Source organism: Lithobates pipiens, unplaced genomic scaffold, assembly GCF_037356315.1.
Source record: "Lithobates pipiens isolate NorthernLeopardFrog02 unplaced genomic scaffold, aLitPip1_a1.2 Scaffold_10, whole genome shotgun sequence".
Lineage (NCBI taxonomy): Eukaryota > Metazoa > Chordata > Amphibia > Anura > Ranidae > Lithobates > Lithobates pipiens.
Window position 1 is genome coordinate 166893841 of NW_027507686.1, and position 22743 is coordinate 166916583.

The window sequence follows — 22743 nt, forward strand, 5'->3', positions numbered from 1 at the left end:
ATACCAATACATAGTTCACAGTTTAAGTTTCTATTATTTGTCATGACTGCCATAAACTATGTCTTGCTTGTTTTATTGAGACTTTCCTAAAACTCTTGTTTTACTGCCCTTTGTGTAGACTCTGGGTGAAAATTTGGAGCAAGATAAAGACTTTTTGAATCAGAAGATCACTGAGCTCCTTGACCATCTTGTACGGGCACAAAGTACCATCTGTGCCCTGGAGAAACTCAATGTAAGACCTTTTCTTTAGCTCAAATAACTGTAAATAATTTCACAGGTTAGAAAAAGTATATAAATTGTACCTAGTTGTTTTTTACAATTACCTGTATTAGAATACGGAGGTACAGTACTCTTTTCATTTGGTGCAGAGATCCATTCTGGTGAAGTAAAGCAGGACATAGTAATGTGTGGAATGAAAATTTTTAAAATATATATTGCACCATTCAAACATCTCATAAAATGTCTCTTTTACTGGGGAATAAATAGAGGGATACGAAGGCTCAAACACTTACCTTTGTTTTGAGAAATCTTGCTCAAGGCTCTGTCCAGTCTAGGTCACATAAAAAGCCAAGGCACATAGTCATGTGAGTTCTGCCAAAGGGAAGGATCAGAGTTCAGAATGCCTGCTCCTGTAAAATATATGAATCTCCTGTACTGAAAAATTCCCTTTCTGTTCTATTTCAGCAGTCCATCTACACTATTATGTGCTTCCCACAATTATCACCAAAATAATCCTTAAAGTGTTTGTAACCCTAAAAAAACAAAAAAAAAAACAAAAAAAACCCCCAAAAAACAAACAAAAAAACACTAGGATCCTGTTCCTGTAGCCACCCTGGCGGTATGATTGCATCTCAAAGCGGTACAATTGTTTTGCATAGAAATTTGGCGTTTTATATTGTAGGCCTGTAATTCTTAGTAATAACACACTTAAATCTGTCCAAACAAGAGTCTAGTAGACATCCCAGGTATGATAAAAATTAAAAGTGAATCACAAAATCATAAATTATAATATAATTAATAACTATAAATAATTATAAAAAATAATAATATGATAATAATAAAATTTATTTTCCAACGATTCACTATCGCTCAATTCTGCAAGTGTTCTAATTTACTATCGCTGTTTTCCAGCTGGTCTAAAACCATTTTTGACGTAAAGGGACACTTTTTGGTTGCTATGGACAATCTCAAGTTTTCAGGCAGAAAGAACAGTATATATAATATAAAACTGGATGCAGGGCACTGGACAAAGACTAAGGACAAAAGGGAGGTGAAATGATTTGATACAGTAATGTAATCTTACAGATTACAGTGTACTGTATGTGTTATGTTTTTTGTTGTTGTTTATTGTTTTTTTGAATTTCGCGTCGGGGCTCTGCCCCCGTGCGTCACAACACTCACAGGGAACAGAGCCCGGCACACAGAGGCATCGGATGGAGGACACAGCCCACGGACACAGCGGGGGCACATCATAGGATCTTGGGGACAAGGTAAGTAACCTGCACCAAGATCCTGCAATGCAATCCCGAGTGTGGCTCGGGATTACCACTAATGGTACTAAATTGAAACCCTGAGCCACACTCGGGAATACCACCAGGGAGGTTAAGGCACGAATAATAGCACAGTGCTTGTTGCTGTGCAATTCTTCTCTTCCTAACCTGTAATAAACCTGGTTGATCCTGCCAGTTCCCCTGCCTCTGCTGACCATGATAATCATGGCTGCTGAGTCCCGATTACCATGGTCAGTTTACGTGCCTCGTCACCCGCAGCACCCCTGTCCTCCTCGGACAGTCTATCCCTCCTCCCTCCCTGTCAGCATGAGAGCATTTCCTCCCTGCCCCTCCACCCTCTAATCCACTGCATAATGCTGCACATTTAAATGTATCTAATGCAGATATGCAGCCATTAGCAAAACTGTATGTGTTTGTTAAAAATGAAAAGGTGAAATACTGTTTCTGACACTGCAGTTGTGCGGTCACGTGATCGCTCTGTGCTGGTAAGCCTCGATCTATGAAGAGAAGCGGGATTCCCCTCTGCAGGCCGGCTGACGTCACAGGGGAATCTCAGACCCTCCTGCTTCTCTCCATAGATCGAGGCCGGCCAGCACAGGGAAATCACGTGACAGCACAGCTGCGGTATCAGAAACAGTATTTAGCCTAACAAACACATACAGTTATGTTACTGGCTGCATATCTGCATTAAATACATGTAAAGTCACATGGTGACTTTACAAACACTTTAAATCAGTGGAGTGCTACTTATTCCACTATTTAATTACTGCGTGCATAAACATAATAAAAAATAATAAATCAACTCCATCATTCCAAAGTTGAAAATAACCCAGCCTTCTTATTATATTTACAGTATATTTTGCTTCCACACGTATAAGTGTATTAGGCCTCAGTACAGCTAAAATACAGCCCATTGATTGTAATGTGCCTATACACACAAACGCGTAAACAAGTGCTGTGCATTCTTCAGTAAAAAAAAAAAAAATCGAAAAATCTGCATGTTTGGTCAGTGTCTCATGCACACAAATGTGCGCAAATGCCGTTTGCATGCTGCAAAACAACAATGCGAGAATACATTTGAGTGAGTATCATGTGCAAGAGGCCTTATAAGCCCACGTACACACGGCCGGAGAATCCGTCGGAATGCGTCTTATCGGACCGTGTCGTCAGATAATCCGACTGTGTGTGGTATGCATCGGACTGATTCCGTCCGAATCTCCGTCTGACCCAATTTTCCAACATGTTGGAAATATTTCCCGACCAACTGGGCCGGTTGGACGTAATCCGATCATGTGTAGAGAATTTTGATTGGACCAAGTGCGACGCATGCTCAGATCAAATTCCTACATCAAAGCTATTGGCTACTAGCCTGAATGTAGTCCCATCGTAACGAAATTACGTCATCACGTTCTGAAAGATCGGATTTTTCGACAACTTAGTCCGGCCGTGTGTATGCAACAGTTTCGGACACAATCCGTCAGACTAAATCTGACGGACAAAATCCGACGGATTTGGTTGGCAGAATCTCCGACCGTGTGTACAGGGGCTGTGTTTCAATCCAATATACCACAGTATTGTTTCATCCTCCACACAATATATGCAATATTAAACATAAATACAATACACCACGCTGTAAATTCATTATTCTTGTAAAGTCCAATCCAAGTTATAATTATGTATCCAAAGATCACTGTGATTTTCCTCAAAATACACCCCTTCCTTAAGGCCTGATTCACACCTGTGCAGGTTGCAGTTTGCATATTGCAGGTGCATTTTGCGTTTTTCAATATATGCTTTTGATCTATTGAGATCTACAGTGGTGTGAAAAAGTGTTTGCCCCCTTCCTCATTTCCTGTTTCTTTGCATGTTTGTCACACTTAAGTGTTTCGGAACATCAAACCAATTTAAACAATAGTCAAGGACAACACAAGTAAACACAAAATGCAATTTGTAAATGAAGGTGTTTATTATTAAAGGTGAAAAAAAATCCAAACCATCATGGCCCTGTGTGAAAAAGTGATTGCCCCCTAAACCTAATAACTGGTTGGGCCACCCTTAGCAGCAACAACTGCAACCAAGCATTTGCGATAACGTGCAATGAGGCTTTTACAGCGTCCTGGAGGAATTTTGGCCCACTCATCTTTGCAGAATTGTCCTAATTCAGTTACATTAGAGGGTTTTCGAGCATGAACGGCCTTTTTAAGGTCATACCACAACATCTCAATAGGATTCAGGTCAGGACTTTGGCTAGGCCACTCCAAAGTCTTCATTTTGTTTTTCTTCAGCCATTCGGTGGTGGACTTGCTGGTGTGTTTAGGATCATTGTCCTGCTGCAGAACCCAAGTTCGTTTCAGCTTGAGTACACGAACAGATGGTCGGACATTCTCCTTCAGGATCTCTTGGTAGACAGCAGAATTCATAGTTCCTTTTATCACGGCAAGTCTTCCAGGTCCTGAAGCAGCAAAACAGCCCCAGACCATCACACTACCACCACCATATTTTACTGTTGGTATAATGTTCTTTTTATGAAATGCAGTGTTCCTTCTACGCCAGATATACTTGGACACACACCTTCCAAAGAGTTCCACTTTTGTCTCATCGGTCCACAGAATGTTGTCCCAAAAGTCTTGGGGATCATCAAGATGTGTTGTGGAGAAATTGAGACGAGCTTTGATGTTCTTTTTGCTCAGCAGTGGTTTTCTCCTTGGAACTTTGCCATGCAGGCCATTTTTGCCCAGTCTTTTCCTGATGGTGGAGGCATGAACGCTGACCTTAACTGAGGCAAGTGAGGCCTGCAGTTCCTTGGACGTTGTTTTGGGGTCTTTTGTGACCTCTTGGATGAGTCGTCGCTGCGCTCTTGGGGTAATTTTGGGCGGCCGGCCACTCCTGGGAAGGTTCACCACTGTTCCATGTCTTCGCCATTTGTGGATAATGGCTCTCACTGTGGTTCGCTGGATTCCCAAAGCTTTGGAAATGGCTTTATAACCCTTTCCAGACTGATAGATCTCAATTAGTTTCTTTCTCAATTGTTCCTGAATTTCTTTGGGTCTCGGCATGATGTGTAGCTTTTAAGGATCTTCTGGTGGACCTTACTGTGTCAAGCAGCTCCTATTTAAGTGATGCCTTGATTGTGAACAGGTGTGGCAATAATCAGGCCTGGGTGTGGCTAGAGAAATTGAACTCAGGTGTGGACAACCACAGTTATAGTATGTTTTAACAAGGGGGGCAATCACTTTTTCACACAGGGCCATGATGGTTTGGATTTTTTTTCACCTTTAATAATAAACACCTTCATTTACAAATTGCATTTTGTGTTTACTTGTGTTGTCCTTGACTATTGTTTAAATTGGTTTGATGTTCCGAAACACTTAAGTGTGACAAACATGCAAAGGAACAGGAAATGAGGAAGGGGGCAAACACTTTTTCACACCACTGTATGGAAGCAAAAACCAGAAAAAAGTCCCTGGCCCTTTCCATAAAATGCACAAATGTGAACTACATCCATAGGAAACCATGTTAAATGGACTAGTTTGTTTCTGCAAAACTGAAAATGCACTAAAAAAATGCATAGGTGTGAACCGGGCCTAAATAGTGGACACTCTTCACTCAGACTCAGCTTTCACCTTTGGGATATGACCTGAATATTATAGTGATCAGTATAAGCCTTTCCCCTTTATGGGTTGCAATAGCACTTTTCACTTCTCTTCCTCTATATTTCCTCCTCTCTCCAGGTTTAATATAGTGCAATGTAAAACATACAATATACTCATAGTGCTTTCCATAAAATCACCAACATTTAAAATGATCATTTATAATGATAAATTATATTAGGTGCATGTACTGGGAGCTGCACCACTATTCTACTGTGTGCCCGAATACTTCATACCTACTGTGTGATGATGTCACCTTGGTAATGCGTACCGGCTACAGCGAGACTGGAAGGAAGCCAGAAATGGTTTCTATCCAATTTTCTATGTGTAAACACGGAAGTGACGTCACAATGTCCCCAACTCTCTCCATAAAGAGTACCTGTCACCACCTATTACTGTCACAAGGAATGTAAACATCCCTTGTGACAGCAATAAAAGTGATCACATTTTTTTTTTTAAAGAGATGAAAAAAAAAAAAAATAAATAAATACGATTTTCTTTTTGAAAGCACCCCATCCCTGAGGTGCTCACGCAGCAATCAAAATGCACACGTAAGTAACGCCCGCATATGTAAACGGTGTTTAAATCACACATGTGAGGTATCTCCATGATCGTCAGCGTGAGAGAAATAATTCTAGCACTAGACTCCCTCTGTAACTCTAACCTGGTAACCGATATTTTTTTTAAAGCGTCGCCTATAGAGATTTTTAGGTACCGTAGTTTGTCGGCATTCCACTAGTGTGCGCAATTTCAAGGCATGACATGTTAGGTATCTATTTCTTCGGTGTAACATCATCTTTCACATCATACAAAAGAATTGGGATAACTTTACTGTTAATTTTTTAATTCATGAAATTGTCTTTTTTCCCCATAAATTGCGTTTGAAAGACCGCAGCGCAGTGTGTCATAAAATATTGCAATGATCGCCATTATCTTCTCTAGATTCTCTATTAAAAAATATCTATATATAATGTTTGGGGGTTCTAAGTAATTTTCTATCAAAAAATACGTATTTTAACTTGTAAACGACAAATGTCAGAAATAGGCTTAGGCATTAAATGGTTAAGTATTTTAGCGGTATTACTCTTGTTTTCTTCACCCCACAATGTACCGTATTTATTGGCATAGAACACGCACAGGCGTATAATACACATCTTCATTTTAGGAGGGAAGTTTCACGAAAAAAAAATTACCATATTTAATCGGCGTATAACACACACTTTTCCCCCCCTAAAATCAGGGGGAAATCGGGGTGCGTGTTATACGCCGATCCCCCGCTGTTGCTAGGGCTTTCTGCCGCTATCTGCGGCTTCCGTGGCTTTTTCAGCCGCACTCGGCCATTTGCGGCTATCTTTGGCCATTCTCGTCGGCTTTCGGAAAGCCAAAAGCCGCCGAGAAGGGCCGAGTGTGGCCGAAAATAGCTGAGAACGGCAGAGTGCGGCCGAAAATAGCCGAGAGCGGCTGAGTGCGGCCAAAAATAGCTGAGAACGGCCGAAAATACCCGAAAGCCGTTGAGAGCGCCCGAGAACTACCGGCGCCATTTTTAAACAGCAAATGACTGATAAGGCTGCATACGACTGACAAGGCTGCAAATGTAAGGCTGGATACGACTGACAACGCTGTAAATAACTGACAAGGCTGCAATGCAAGGCTGCAAATGACACTGACAAGGCTGCATTGATGGGCATTTAAATGTAAGATTTTTTCCTTCAAACTTCCCTCCTAAAAGTTTTTTTCTTTTAAATACCTCCCTAAACTTGGGGTGCGTGTTATACGCACCCCAATAAATACGGTAAATTTTAAATAAAGAACTTTAAAGCAAAATAAGGGTCAATGTCCATCAATTCAGCCTCACCATTGTCCATCTGCAGCCTCACAATTGCCCATTAATACAGCTTGATCAATGCCCATCTACAGCCTCACAATTGCCTATCAAAGCAGCTTGATCAATGCCCATCTGCAGCCTCACAATTGCCCATCATTGCAGCTTGATCAATGCCCATATGCAGCCTGATCAGTGTCCATCTGCATCCTCACCTCAGATTACTGCTGCCTTGGAGGGGACAGGGAGGGGGGGCACTACGAGCGCCATCAGATTAAATACAGCAAGAATCTCCTGTTTACTCGGCGGCCTCTTTAATACAAAGTTCTATGATAGACAGAACACTGGTCCAATGCCAGCCCAGAACACGGGACTTCCTATTACAGAGGCCCCTGAGTAAACAGGAGATTCTCGCTGTATGTAATCTGACGGCTCTCGTCCCGCCCCCTCCCCATTCCTTCCTAGGCAGCCCAAATTGCAGTATCGATGTATAACACACACACACTATTTGCACCCAATTTTCAGGGTGAAAAAGTGCATGTTATACGCCAATAAATACAGTAATTTTTGATTATAGGGTCATCTTATTTTCCCAGCACTTTCCATCTTTTTATTGTCAGTACTGCTGGACAATAGTTTGTACGATTAAACTAAAAGTACAGCATTTGACTAAAATAAAATAAAAGCATAATGGCTTGGCTTGCATAGAACTCAGTTGTCCAGAAATCAGTCCAGCAAGCTAGCAAATAGGACCTGTTAATTACCCTCACCCCCTTTTTCCCATTTCCTTCTTTTTTTCTTTTTTCCTCCTCTTTATCTTCATCCTTGTCTTTTTTTTTTTTTTTACTATTTTTTCACCTTCAGCTAACAAACAAATGTGTTTGACATATTATAACAAACCTATCTTTCCTCTCCTTTCTATGCCAGAAACATGAGACATTACAATTCCAACAATAAGTTGCAAAGTCCAAACATTTGAAATCCATACTTCACCTAATTCATGCACTGCCTCGATCCTAAAGATTCACTTACCCCATCCACACAAGTCTTGAAAATACAATGGATGCCCCCACCAGACAACCCCTGGCTGTCAGGTCTCATCAAGGTTTTGGATTACCAATGCATACTGTTGCAAGCTTGAATACGATGTATACCTTAAATCCTCATGCATGAGGAATAAAAATGACCCATTGTCTATTTTTTTGTTATTTCAATTTTCATTAAAACAAAATAAAAAATAAATTGAACAAAGGCTTTACTAAGTCCTTTACTAAGTGATAAGTGAGGTATTTGGTGATGTCCACTTGTAGTACTTGATATCATCTCTGCAACCTCTAGCTAGTTGAAAATTATTTTGCTATTTTTTATTTCACTATACTTGGAGCATTTTCAAGAGGTCTTTGTCTGCCTTACACAAGTTTATATTTTCATCTTGTATACAGGAACTGTTGGGGGTTAGGTTCACGTTTGATTCATGGTTAATTATTTTGTCTGTTATAGAACGTTTATTCTGAGCAGTCAGTTTTGTGATCAGGCACTCCTTCCAGATTTACATCCAGATCATTGACCTCCACTGCAGCAACAGTACAGTTTGGTCTTGAACAGTGGTTAAAACATATCTCAAAATGTCCCTCCAGCCCAAAATGTGACTGTGGATTTTTTTTATGGCTTAGGGGAATGTCCTAACCTGCGCTCTTTTTTCGAAAATATTGAGCAATTGCTATAGCCCATCCCATTTGTACTAGGGACTCAACCCAGAATAAGAAAACATGAACCTTTTGGGTTTCTTCTACTAAAGTAAACCTTTTAGTAGCCAGGGCAGTGTTTGGAGTTCATGCACTGCATCGCATGACCCACATTTTGAGAAAGATATTAAAATACACTTTCATTTCCTAATACTACCCAAAGCATGTATTCTGTGCCTTTTTATAGAATCCGTTGGAAAAATATTAACTGAATAATACACACACAAACCAAAATAAAATGTATAAAAATGCACCATATATTTCATTAAGGGTCGGGTCACACCTGAATTGCATAATACTTACCTGAGTCCCCACTCAATCTAGTGCTGTGCCTGTCTGCAATGGCTTCCTCCTCTCTCACAGGACAGAAAGACAATAGTGGGAGCCATTGGCTCCTGCTTCTGTCAATCAAATCCTGTAAACATAGAGGGGTGGGGAGCCACATTTATGGACACACACAGCAGGGTTCAAGAGCACGTCGGCATGTGTGCCACCATAGGAAGCAAAAAAGCAGTGTAAACCTGCATAAACCCGTTTACTGCTATAATGTAAAAAACAAAGGTTTACAACCCCTTTAAATGTGGTGACTGTATTGTTTTTTTTTCATCTGGTGAGCCAGCCAGTAATACACTTTCTTAGGGGGACTCCACTCAGGATGGAGGGGCAACAGAGACACTTTTGGACAGCAGCAATGTCAATCTGGGAAGTGTTACATGCACTCAAATTTAGATAGACTTGACTAAACAATTGAGGCTAAACACACAAATGTATGGTTTGGAGGGATTCTTTGAGTTTTAAATTTGTAAGGGCATTTTCACGCTGGGGCGGGTGGGCGCTGCTATTTTTATCACACTTTACCGTCGTTTTTGTGGTGCTTTTCGGCCAATAGCTTTTAACCCCTGCTAACGCCCAAAATAGGGTTAAAAGCGCAGGCAAAGCGCTGCTGCCCATTGATTTCAATGGGCAGGGGCGCTTTAGGAGCGGTGTATACCTAATATAACAATAATACCTAATATAACAATAATACTTAAAGTAGTATTAAACCCAAAAACAAAAATGTTCCAGTATTTGTATTGGCCCCTCACCCCCTAAATACTTACCCGAGTCCTTAATCGATCTAGTGCTGTGCCCATCTGCAATGGCTCCCTCCTCTCTCACAGGATAGAGAGGCAGTGGTAAAAAACACTGTCAGAGAGTGGGGCAGAGTCATGCTGTCTGTCTCTATGGACACTTCTTTTCTTACTCCATAGATCAATATGAATGCAAAAGCAGCTTGAAGCAGCTTAGGAGGACAAATACAGATCAGAAGGAGGTTAACTATTCTGATTCCGATTGTTGTGAAGTGATCTGTCCCTTGTGAGACCTCTATGTCTGGCTTGTATAAGCAGATATAATCACTGAGGACAATCCTCATCAGATAGCTTGAACTCATCAATACCGATTTCCATCCACAGCTTTATTCTGAACATCAGATTATAGCAGATGACAGGATACAAACAGATGAACAGGTTGTGGTATTGTGAGGTCAAAAGATGATATTGTCTGTATCTTGCAATGTAGAATACATGTGCTCTGCTACATGAGGCTTGTTACTTTATTTATGACACAGGAAGTACAAAACACAGGAAGTAGGGTGGAGCATTACACACAAAGGAAGTATGTGATAACATAAGGAAAAATAATTTGAGAACACAAATGCATTACCACAAAAGATCACTAGATAGCAGCATGTGAACTAAATATAAATGTCCATAAAAAATGGTTAGGAAAACAATATATATATATATAAATTCTATGCCCCGGTGGGGCAGCACACTCCCCATCTGGCATGGTAAATGCCACTATATACATCAGAATGGTAGTGATGCAACTGCAAATAACAACAGTGTAATTTGCTGGATGTCTTGAAGACCTGAAAGACATAAAAGAACATGCATTTAATGCAATAACAATAACTCTTAATTTAAAGCTTCAAGATATGTCAACTAAAGTTCAAGACACTTTCTTCTTGAAATCACGGGTAGGATCCAGCAGAATAGGCAAACAAGTTCATTCTCCAAAGGGCAAAAGCAAATTAAGTTCTGTGATAGGTCTTATGAAAGTCTTTACAGTCCCTTGTCTTAAAACCTCAACTTCCACTTTACGTACTTTACCGTCATCACTAGGAATGTTCTTTACAATAAGTTCCATGGGCCATTCGATCCTTTCAGCTTGCTGGTCCTTAAGCAGAGCAAGATCTCCAACTTGTATGTTAGGGTTCAGTTGTTGCCATTTCCTGCGTCCTTGCAGAGTAGAAAGATACTCCATCTTCCAACGATTCCAGAAGCAGTGGACGAGGTGTATTACTCGTTTCCACTGGTCATAGCACAAAATTTCCTGCTTTAAAGTTTCCAGGTGGAACAGGAACAGACCCAAGCTTCTGGGTAGGAAGAGTAGCTGGGGTAAGAATAGTTGGGGTCTCTGCATCTTTGTCAGGTTCCAGAAGACTGAGGACATCAGTTGTGGTTTCTTCTAGATGATCCAGCAGGAATTCAGGCCCTGTTAACCAGGAGGAATTTGCAAAGACACTTGCAGACACTGGCCTGGTGGCATGATCTGCAGGGTTCATTTCAGATGGAACATAATTCCATTGTTCAGGTTTAGATGGTTTCCTGATTCTCTCTACACGGTTGCTGAAATATACGTAGATACATTTAGTCTGGTTGTATATGTAGCCCAGAATAACTTTGCTGTCTGTGTAGAATCTGATGTCATTTATCTGAATGTCTAGCTCACGCAGTATGAAATCGGCTATTTCTACAGCTAGCATAGTCCCACAAAGTTCAAGCCTGGGAATCGTGTGTTCAGGCTTAGGTGCTAACTTAGCTTTCCCAAACAGAAACCCTATGTGGGCTCGAAGAATCTCTTACCTTGAGGTAAGCGATAGCTGCTATGGCCTCAGTAGATGCATCTGAGAAGATGTGAAGCTCTTACCTCAGACTTGTGGCAAGGGAGGCAGATGTATAGCAGCGTGGTATATGGATTCCATCTAAGGCATGTAGAGATTGTTTCCAGGACAGGATTGTTTCCCACTTTGAAAGCTGATTTATTGGTAGTGGAGCATCCCAATCTTTAATAGTCTCTGAGAACTGTCTAAGTAAGGATTTACCTTGTATGGTGATGGGAGCCACAAATCTCAATGGATCGTATAGGCTGTTCACTACTAACAGAACACGTTTGGTAAATGGCTTGTCTGCAAAGCTGACTTGCAAGCTGAAGGTGTCTTTTAATAATCCCACTGTAGGCCCAGACTTTTCTGTACGGTGGTATGTCCATTCCCAGATTCAAGTGTTTAAACCCTGTAGCATGATCGCCAGGTTGAAAGGCTTTCATAACAGCAACACTATTTGAATCAATCAGCAATCTTGTGTAGTCTGAGATTAGCCTCAGAAAGCATTCCTTGTGTCCTTTGGAGCAGGTCTATGGCTTCTTTGTCTGTAGGTAAAGATTTAATCCGTCGTCCACATAGAAGTCTCTTTCAATGAAGTGTCGAGCATCCATGACATACTCCTTTTCTCCGTCAAGGGCAGTCTTTCGTAAACCGTATGTTGCAACAGCGGGTGAGGGACTATTTCCGAAAACATATACCTTCATGTGGTATTCAATCATCTCATTGTCCACGTTATTGTCACGGTGCCTCAGAAACCTTAGGAAGTTCCGATGGTCTTCACATACAATGAAGCAATGAAACATTTGTTCAATGTCAGCAGTTATGGCAACTGGCTCTCTTCTGAATCTCATAAGTACATCTACAAGGTTGTTGGTTAGGTTTGGACCAGTGAGAAGAACATCATTCAGGGATACGCCTTGATGCTTAGCACTGGAGTTAAATACTACCCCGATTTGCTTTGGCTTACGTGGATTATACACTCCGAAGAAAGACAGGTACCAACACTCATTGTGTCTTTGAAGTGTTGGAGCTGGTTCGGCATGACCATTGTCAAAGAACCTTTTCATAAAAGCGATGAAATGGTCCTTCATCTCAGGCCTGTTCTTTAGTGTTCGTTGAATCGAGCTGAATCTGGATAGAGCCTGTTCACGATTGTTTGGGAGTTTAACCCTTGCAGTGTGAAGAGGTACTTGGATGATGTCGAGAGGCTTTTCTTTTACTTCGTAATGGCGAGGGCACTGTTTGAAGTGGGATGCACGTCTGTTTCCTAACATGTACATTTTGAAGGAGTGGATCTCTGATGATGTGCGCATTCTTTCCAAGCATACGTTGCCCACGATTACCCAGCCTAGATCAAGTTTTTGTGCGTAAGGAGCATTATCAGGTCCACTGCACTGCTTGCATACTTTTTGTACTCTGAGAATGTCTCTTCCTAGCAAGATCAAGATTTCAGCATTCATGTCCATTGCAGGAATTTCATTAACAAGGTGCCTCAAGTGAGGATGGTGATATGCAGCCTCTGGAGTAGGAATTTCTTCCCCTTTGTCTGGTATCTGGTCACACTTGACTAATGTTGGTAGGGGTATGCCCTCTCCCTTATTGATATGAGAGACCATGAACCCATTGGCCCTTCTACCGAAGATCTCTTCACGACCAGAACAGGTTCTCAGAGTGTACGGTGATGCATGTCCCTCTATACCAAAGATCTCAAAGAATTTAGGCTTAACCAGGGATCTGTTGCTCTGTTCATCTATTATGGCATAAATCCTGATAGCTTCCTCAGGTCAACCCTTTGGGTATACTTGACTAAGCAGCATTTGTGATCTAAGCCTTCCCCACAGACTTCTGTGCATGAATAAGAAACGTTAACCGTAGCTGTAGCATGACCTCGTTGCTCCCCGCCATGACTTGAGACAGGGCTAGAAGTAGGAGGCGGCTGTGAATTGTCTGAGGGTGGGCCCGGATGCATAGCTGTAACATGTCTGTTGCTACTGTATTCTGTGCACTTGATAACAACTGTACAGTCTTTAGCAAAATGTCCATAACAAGCACAGCACCTATAGCATATTCCAAGTTTCTGAAGAATTTCCCTGCGCTCTTGTAATGTCTTTACCCTAAGCCCACGACATTTCTTTAGGGAGTGAGGTTTCTTGTGAATAGGGCACTGACAAGTAGGGTCTTTAGCTCTGTCACCCGAATCGCTCTGGTGAGCGGGAAAGGATACAGGTGGCGAGATGTCTGTCCTTTTAACAGATATTGCTCTATTAAAGTCTCTACGTTTTAGCTGCTATGTTATCATACCTTGATGAAGATGAAGCAGGAAGTTGGTTTCAATGAAGCTGAAGCTGGGATTGTTTCTCATCCTGGCTTGACCACTGATGAACCTGCAAAAATATGCGAATGGAGGAAAAGATACCTTTATAGTCTCTTTTGTATTGAGCCCTGTTGTGCCCATTTCTCTTGCAGGCCATATGGCAGTTTAGACACCACTGGATTGACACCATGAGCAGTATCCAGGAAGCTTAGTCCAGGTAGACGTGGGTCTGTCTTTGCCAACTCCATGAGCAGGTCACTCAGATCTTGGAGCTTGCGATAGTCTTTGTTCCCTATTTTTGGGAAGTTTTGCAGTCTCTTGAATAGAGCGCTCTTTATTGCTTCAGAGCTACCATAGGCTTGCTCAAGTCTTGCCCATGCAGCAACAAGACCTGCATCTGGGTGGTCGACATGCACTGTTCTCAGTCATTTAACACGATCTACAGATTCTGGCCCTAGCCAATTTATAAGCAAATCAAGTTCCTCCTTGGTATTAAGGTGGAGATCAACAATAGCAGCTTTGAAGGTTGATCTCCAGGCCCTGTAGCTCTCTGGACAGTCATCAAACCTTGAGAGGGTAGTGTTAATGAGCTCACGGCATACCATATATCTGGCAAAGTCATTCAAGTCTGGTCTCTCACTCTTTGGTGCCAAAGTAACTTGTGGAACCCCTCGGGTGTGAAAGTTCTCTGGTGAAGAAGGGTGGGGTTTGCCAGGATGAAATTATGTTGCATGAGCATTTAACTATGGTGTAGTCCCTAACGCTTGTGCTGGCTGTGGCTTGAGCTGCGGCTTGTCACTGGAAGTTACCTTGTTGTCAGCAAGGGGTGATGCGGTTTGCTGCATAGATGCACTTGTGTTGTAGACTTGAAGAGGCTCAGGCATTTGGAGCTAAGAGGTCTCTGTGTTGAGAGTCAGAACAGTGTTGTTAGTAAGACGTACAGGAGATACATCTGTATCATTGCAAACATTATGCTTTAGTACATATTCACTGGTGCGTTCAACTGGGTCTTGCAGTTCCGCTGGGATGGACCAGTCTGAGTTAGCACTTTCTCCCATCGCTTGTTTCGAGAACTCTCAGCCTTGCTAGGGCAGCTGCTTCTTCCTTTTCCATTTACAGAATCTTTATTTGGGAATCTGACTCTGCTTGTTGAGCTGCCATCTCTGCTTGAAGAGTTTTTCTTTGAGCATCAGGCTCTGTTTGACGAGCTTCCATCTCTGCTTGACGAGCTTTGCTCTGAGCTTCCATCTCTGCTTGGCGATTTACCATCTTTGCATGGCGAGTTGCCTTTTGCGTTTATACTTCTGCTTTCTTCCTGGTAAAGGAGCTTCACACTTTATTTGCTTCCAGACTTGCACGGGCCTCTATTAGCTTGTCACTTAATGTTGAACTTCTGGAGAGAGAGGATCTAGAAACACATGCCGTGTGCTTGGTTGATGTGGATCTGTGAGATCTGGTCTCCTGTAGTTGAGCAATGCAGAGTTCTGCCTTACACTTGGCATTTTGTACTAAGAGATCCCTTTGTTGGTTTAGTGCATCAGCCCTGGTCAGTTCTACTGAAGAGTCCTCTATATTACAGTCCTGCAAGAAAGCCATGTATTTTGCAAACAGCCGCTGGTAGCGTTCGTACGTGGCAGATAAGCGATCTATAGAGTCTCTTAGTTCAGCTGGTTGATCATTCAAGTGTGACAAAACTGACATGCAGTGCGAAGTTCTGTCCCATACGTCTGACAGGTTGCTGGAGAACTCATCTCTAGTGGTTTCATCCTTTTCTCTGAGCTTCTGTGTAGATTTTATTGTACGTTTGGGTCTTACACTCTGTTTTGGCAATATCTGCAGTCTGCTCCCTATACATCTGTGGGTTCAGAGGCATGATGAATCTACATTGGTTCAGCCACAGAAGGGTGCTCAGAGTCTTGTCTAGACATTTTTCACGTTTTTGCAAGAAATGGTACTGTCTCTTTAAGAAGATGAAAAGCAGCTTAGACAGATGGGGTAAAAGTTCAATGTAGAGAAATTGTTTTTAACATTCACATGAGGTGCAGTAAACTTGTGCGACCATGTGTTTCACAAGATGGCGGATGGTGCTGAGCTTGATTGCAGATCAGGCGCACACATATACACAGCAGGCTGTGGGAATTCTATACATCTTTTGACTATTCTGACTCCGATTGTTGTGAAGTGATCTATCCCTTGTGAGACCTCTATGCCTGGCCTGTATAAGCAGATATAATCACTGAGGACAATCCTCATCAGATAGCTTGAACTCACCAATACCGATTTCCATCCACAGCTTTATTCTGAACATCAGATTACAGCAGATGACAGGATACAAACAGATGAACAGGTCGTGGTATTGTGTGGTCAAAAGATGATATTGTCTGTAGCTTGCAATGTAGAATACATGTGCTCTGCTACATAAGGCTTGCTACTCCATTGATGACACAGGAAGTACAAAACACTGGAAGTAGGGTGGAGCATTATACATAAAGGAAGAATGTCATAACATATGGGGAAATAACTTGAGAACACAAATGCATTACCACAAAAGGTCACTAGATGGCAGCAGGTGAACTAAATATAAACGTCTATAGAAAAATGGTTAGGAAAACAATATATATATATATATATATATATATATATATATATATATATATATATATATATATATATATATATATATATATATATAAATTCTATGACCCATTGGGGCAGCACATTAAATGTAGGTAAAATTTCGGTAAAAATCTGAATAGTCTCGAATGCAATTCAAGTGGATCTCAAATGCAAGTAAGGTGCACAAAAAGCAAGCTCCATTTGTCCCTCGACATAAGCCCAAAGCCCTTCCTACGACTGGCAGCTGCATAATAATTTATTCTGGCTGCTGAGATGAATTAATGTTAAATGCATCTAGCGTTTAGGTGCTTTATCAGCATCAAGCGTTTTTTTCTGCCAAAAACTGCTGCTCCTGGGCACACTGACAGTGCTTTTTTTTCAGGCTCTAAAAGCCCCTGCCACTAAATGCTGCTAAAAGTCTTGTGCATGGACACATAAGATAACATGCAGGGGAGTTTAAATGCAGGAAAGAAAAAAAAACCTAATGCCCCTAGGGGCAGCTGCAAAAACATCCAGTGTGCATTAGGCCTAAAACATGCATGTTGCTTATAATAGCGCTGGTCTATAAAACTGGATGGGAGGTGAAGTGGTTGTTGTGCCCAGTTATATTTCACATTCTAGTTCCACAGGTTAGTAAATAGTATCTGTTTAGTTACTATGGGCCACATGTCCAACTTTACCTTTCTCCATTCTTATATATCAACCTCATCAGTGCTTTTTCTTTCTATTTTCCCATCATATTCCATCATACTAACAGGTAGCCTCCCTTCTTCGATATTTACCTGCTGATGTGTTGGATTCAGTGAAGGTTCCCCACCAAGGTCCTGATGGCAGCATACAAACAGAAGGCATTAAATGCCCATCATCATCACATGCCATCACTTCACAGATGAGTAATTTAGCCATCAGTAGTGGCAATATGAAAAATACTGGGGAAGAGAATACAGACGAGTCTCAATCTGCACCAAGAGTGACTGCTTTTAGCCCTTGGAGTCCTAGAAGGCAAAAGTCAATTTCTGCGCTTCACACACTGTACACCTCCACCGAGAGTGAGTGCAGCTTGGAGGATACCCCACCTACCTGCAAACTCCTATCTCCTCGCTTTCCTAAACTTGGGGAGAGCTTTTCTGACGATCGGAAAGATGATCACTCAACTGATGTAAGAATATCAAATTATTTAATGGGTTGTACAAGCAAAATATATTTAAAAGAAGACACAGCTTTTTTTATACTGTAGGTCAGGCCTGTACAACTCACCTAACACAGGCAGTATATTGAAACGTTGTCCTGACCATCACACCTATATGGCAAAAAGAAAGTAGCCCCCTTTAAATTCTTTAGTTTTGGTGTTGAGGAAATTAAAGCAGAAGTAAACCCATCCATAAAAGAGTTTCATTTCCGGCACGTGCCAGAAATGTAACACTCCCATTGGTTGTGCTCTCAACCAAACTGTCAAACCATCCAATGGCTAGTGTCATAACTGATCACATGTGCAACATCATGGCAGTTGTAGATTAAATAGAGGCAAAGATGGCAGCTTCCTTGGCTGAAAATAATAGGGGGGTTTACTTACATATTAAGTAGCCTGCAAAGAGCCCAGACCTCAACACTACTGAACACCTGTAAGATTAATTGATATGCCAATTGCAAGCCAAGTCTTTTCGTCCAACATCAGTACCTGACCTCATAAATGAACAGGCTTTCCAACAGACACACTCCACAACCTTGCACAAAGCCCCTCCAGTGGATTGAAGGCTGTTATAGACAGGGCGGGGTGGGCAACTTTACTTTAATGCCATTCGTTTTGAAATTACATATTCAAAAAGCTCATATACTTGTAGATATGAAAGTGAAGCCTTTGCAAACTTTTTGCCATATAATGCATATGACTAACATTTCACGTGAGAATGTGAGACAAGTGGTCTTGGATTAAAAATGCCAAGAGGTTTTTATTTGCACCCTGGGAAAGCACAAGACAGGAGCAGAGACACCGATTTTGTACAGAACCGTGGATTAATGCAATATATCTTCCCTGTGCTACTCAAAAGGGATCATTGTGCTAATATAAAATTAGGCAAGGTGCCAGGTGCTCCTTTGTTTTAAAGCGGTAGTAAATTTAGAAACTACAAAATGAAAAAATTTCTCCCTGCAAGGTAAAGGCATAAGGTGCTAGTATGCATCACATACTAGCACATTATGAAAGACTTACCTTGAAATGAAGCCCTCCAGCGGCACGCTGTCATCACTGCAGAGGCTTCCATCTTCACCCGTTCTTCCTTCCTTGGAACACGGGCTTCAGGTGCTTGACTGGCCGAGCCGCGATGATGTCACTCTCATGCATGCATGCAGGAGTCACGACCAAGGCACACAGCTCTGAAGGAATGGCACAGGTATGCCCTTTCTTCACAGTGCATGCACGGTGCTGTCACCTGCTGCTGCTCTGTGGAATATCTTCTGAATGGTGCACATAGAAGATATTCATTTTAACTACAGGTAAGTTTTATTATAAACTTACCTGTAGGTAAAAGTCTAAATTTAGAAGGATAAATTTGTTGTAGATCTGCACAAAAGTATTATAGTTGTCAGTTCAGTATTTCAGGGGCTTTAAATAATAATAATAAAAAAGAAGCTGTGGTAAATCCTTTAATAAATGAGGGGCTGCCTGATTTGTACAACAGTTCAGTATATGCTTCATTCTGTGTTTAACTTACTTGACAAATGTCCCCCTTTGTAATATGAATTTCTACAGTACAAACTAGGAAGAGTAAAGCCCTGGGAAGAGTAACCAGATGCCCTTTAAATTTCTACAGTGCCTCCTGTTTTTTTTTGCACAATGTGTTATTGGCAGGACAGTAATTGATGACTAGACCATTCAAAAATACTCGATTTCTAGTACAGCATCATGATAAAGTGAAACTTAAACAATACCTGTAATAGTTGTGGTGAATATTGCAATATTTTGCTTAAGTAGAAAATAAAAGTCATATTATGGAGCTTGGAATGGGAGGTGCTTTAATGTTTTCTAAAATATATATAAAATAGAGGTTTCTTTTCTTTACCAAATCTCAACAATGTATCCCTACAGGGCTGTGATTCCAGGACAGAACAAAAACATACAGGAGCTTCAAAGTCTCCTTTACCCACACCTAGTCTCCTGCCTGCACATCGAACCCCTCAACATAACCATCACTCCAGGACCAGCAGTACTGAAAGCTCTGGAGAAGATCCCATCATGAGCTGGACAGATGCACCTTCATATGAACCACCACTGGATTACAACTCTGCCCAAAAAATTTTAGATACCCTTTTGGGGTTGAAAAATTCTGCCACAAATATTGCTAAACCTGAAATTGCTGGTGGCTTTTCCTCTGTTGACGCTTTGAAGATTGATGGGCGTCTTATTAGAAGTGAAAATAAGTACTTAGAGAATCCAAAAAGCGTTGCTCCAAGAACTGACACAAAACATATGTCTTATTCAGGGGTAAACAAAGATTGTCTAAACATTTCTGGTAAATGTTCTCCAAATGATAGCATACTTTGCAACACCCACAGTCCTTTGCCCAGTCCTGTTAGTGGAGACAGCAAATTACCCCCACTACCAGCCAAAAGAACTTTAGTTCCAGAAAGTTTTGGCAATACTTGTCCAGCCCTGAGCCCTGTAGGAGAAGTTGGTTTTCGTCCAGTGGGAAAAAATGAGGGTTTGATGCATCATAAATCAGACTTTCTTATGCCAACATGCTATTTGTCCTCATCCATGCAATCTACAGATCCTCTCATTCAACATCCTGATTCATTTATGCTTAGGAGCCCATCAGGAACTGAGTTGGCTATGGGGAACTGGGAAACTAGCCAGAATAGTCATCAGCAGGAAGGGCAGAGGGGAAGGAAGTCTAGGAAAGACAGAACGGTGACTTTCAGCACAATTAACAATGATGGTCAGTCAAAGCAAAGTCTAGTGACAGTGAGATCAAAGTTCATGTCCAGCAAGATGGCAGATCAAGGGCAAGAAGACAATACATCAATGGACTCGACCCTGCTTTGAAGAGTTCGACTAGATCAATAAATGGATAGTCGCAAGATTGTGATGGGGGGGTATTATATTTTACCACTGTTGTTCCATTGCAGAAGTGCCCCTTTACTTCCTGTCCCTTAGCTAAACAGGAAGTTAGAGGAAATCCCTGTAAACTAAACTAAAAGGTAATAATCGGGGACCCCCAGGTCACCAGAACTAGCATCCCTATTGGAAGATTTTGGCTCAATTACTTTTCTGGGACAACCCAAAATTTGTTATTTTCTTTTATATTCACTTTCAATGATACTGGTAAACAGAACAAATAGAGAGGGTGAATCTCCTTAATGGGGGCACAGACAGCAATAAAACTGGCAAGCATTCTAATACCTCTGCATTCTATCGAAAACTAAAAATAGGTTTACCTTTAGTTATACATTAACTTTATGTGTTTTTTTTTTTTAATGTTCCTCAATATATCATTTAATTTTGGTAAGTCAAACATCTCTAAGTTTGCTGCTGCCATTTTATTCAGTCAGATGTAGCTACATGAACAAGGGTCAACAAATGAAATATATTTTGCTTCTATATACAACAAATATTTGGAAAGATTAATGCAGCTCACAGTGCATATGCACTGGACCTCTATGCACATCTGAAACTGGAAGCAAAACAAACTAAATTAAATTTTTTTTGTTAAAATTAAAATATACTTTGCATGTGTGTTGAGAATATTGTACCTGGGAGAAAATCTATTGTGTGCTTCCTGCTCTGATTATTAATCTCACACATCTGGGCAGTGGTATTGATTACTGAATATTATCGCTCTAATATAGAATGGCAGTTGATAATGGCAATATATGAGATCACATAACCCATTCCTTCCTTCCGTATACAGCAGTTTGGCATGTGATGGGAAACAGGAACGTTATTAGTCAGTGTACAGTTGTTGGAATGTCTGTCTTAACTATTATAATAAGCACATACTGATGCAAATTGTGTTGACTTGTTGTTGCTAGTATTACTATTATATAATATGCAGTGTTATCTGTGTTTGCATTAGGGTATTGCATGAATAATAAAAAGTTCTTCTGTGTAATATAGGTTTATTTAACAGCTAAATTAAAGGAAATCTATCATGAGCGAAATATACAATCTGTACCTGCTTACCTTTTCTTTTGAAAAATGCTAGTTGCATAAATGTGTTGTAGCAAAGATTTGGTTTTAATGTCACTGATCCTGAACTAATATAGAGATAAGCGTTTCTCTTATGACAGGTATCCTTTAAGTATCTCTAAAATAGTAACTCCTTTAATATTGTTATCTGCTAGCTAATTTAATTTGTACATCACTAAAATTAAAAGCTCTTGCTTTCTCACAGTAGGAAATTATCGATGCTCTCATTACATTATCTTACAGAAATTTTAAAGCACAACTCGACATTTTTTTAAAGTAGTTTCTTATAAAATGAAAAGTAGTTCTGGTTGCAATACACACCTCCTCTGTAGTGCTGTCCCCCACAGTAAATTCATTCCACCCCTTAGTGTCATTGAACCCAGAAGACTGAGGACATAATGTGAGTGCAGGGTGTCATGTGCTTGTCCCATGAGAGCGTGCCACTACTACTGCACCCCACACTACTCTCATACCAATCAAACAGGTTTTAAAATGTTTAATTACTTCAAAGTAAAAAGGTAAGAAATCTTAGCGTGAAAAGTCGGAATTTCAGCCAACAAATGTTTGAGAGCTGGTTCTCAAATTTTCAGATAACAAAACTTGTCAGAAATTCCGATCGTGTGTTCATAAGTCCAACGTACAAAAGTCCACGCATGATTGGAATCAAGCAGAAGAGCCGCACTGGCTATTGAACTTAATTTTTCTCGGCTCATCATACGTGTTGTACGCCACCGCATCCTTGACGTTTGGAATTTCCGACAACATTTGTGTGACCGTGTGTATGCAAGACAAGTTTGAGCCAACATCTTTCGGAAAAAAATCCACAGCTTTGTTAACGGAAAATCCTATCGTGTGTACAGGTCACAAGTTGATACTTGAGATAAGGTGGTTGAAAGACAAATAGGATGTTTACTTTGAAAGGGAAGTTTCCCTTAGTTTAAATGTGGTGAAAATTCACTTTGAAAAGAATA

General features: G+C 40.9%; 1 protein-coding gene across 2 annotated transcripts in view; it reads left to right on the forward strand.

Annotated features, from left to right (window-relative positions):
- Nucleotides 1-21695, forward strand: part of LOC143935467 (uncharacterized) — an 84115-nt gene extending 62420 nt beyond the window's left edge. Inside the window, exons 5-7 of one of the 2 annotated variants that reach the window (XM_077459370.1) lie at nt 119-232; nt 17345-17746; nt 19673-21695. In XM_077459370.1, the coding sequence (XP_077315496.1) occupies nt 119-232; nt 17345-17746; nt 19673-20629 (1473 nt within the window). In that variant the 3' untranslated portion in view covers nt 20630-21695. The remainder of the gene's footprint in view (nt 1-118; nt 233-17344; nt 17747-19672) is intronic. The other variant, XM_077459378.1, reaches the window with a different exon arrangement.
- Nucleotides 21696-22743: the final 1048 nt, after the last annotated feature.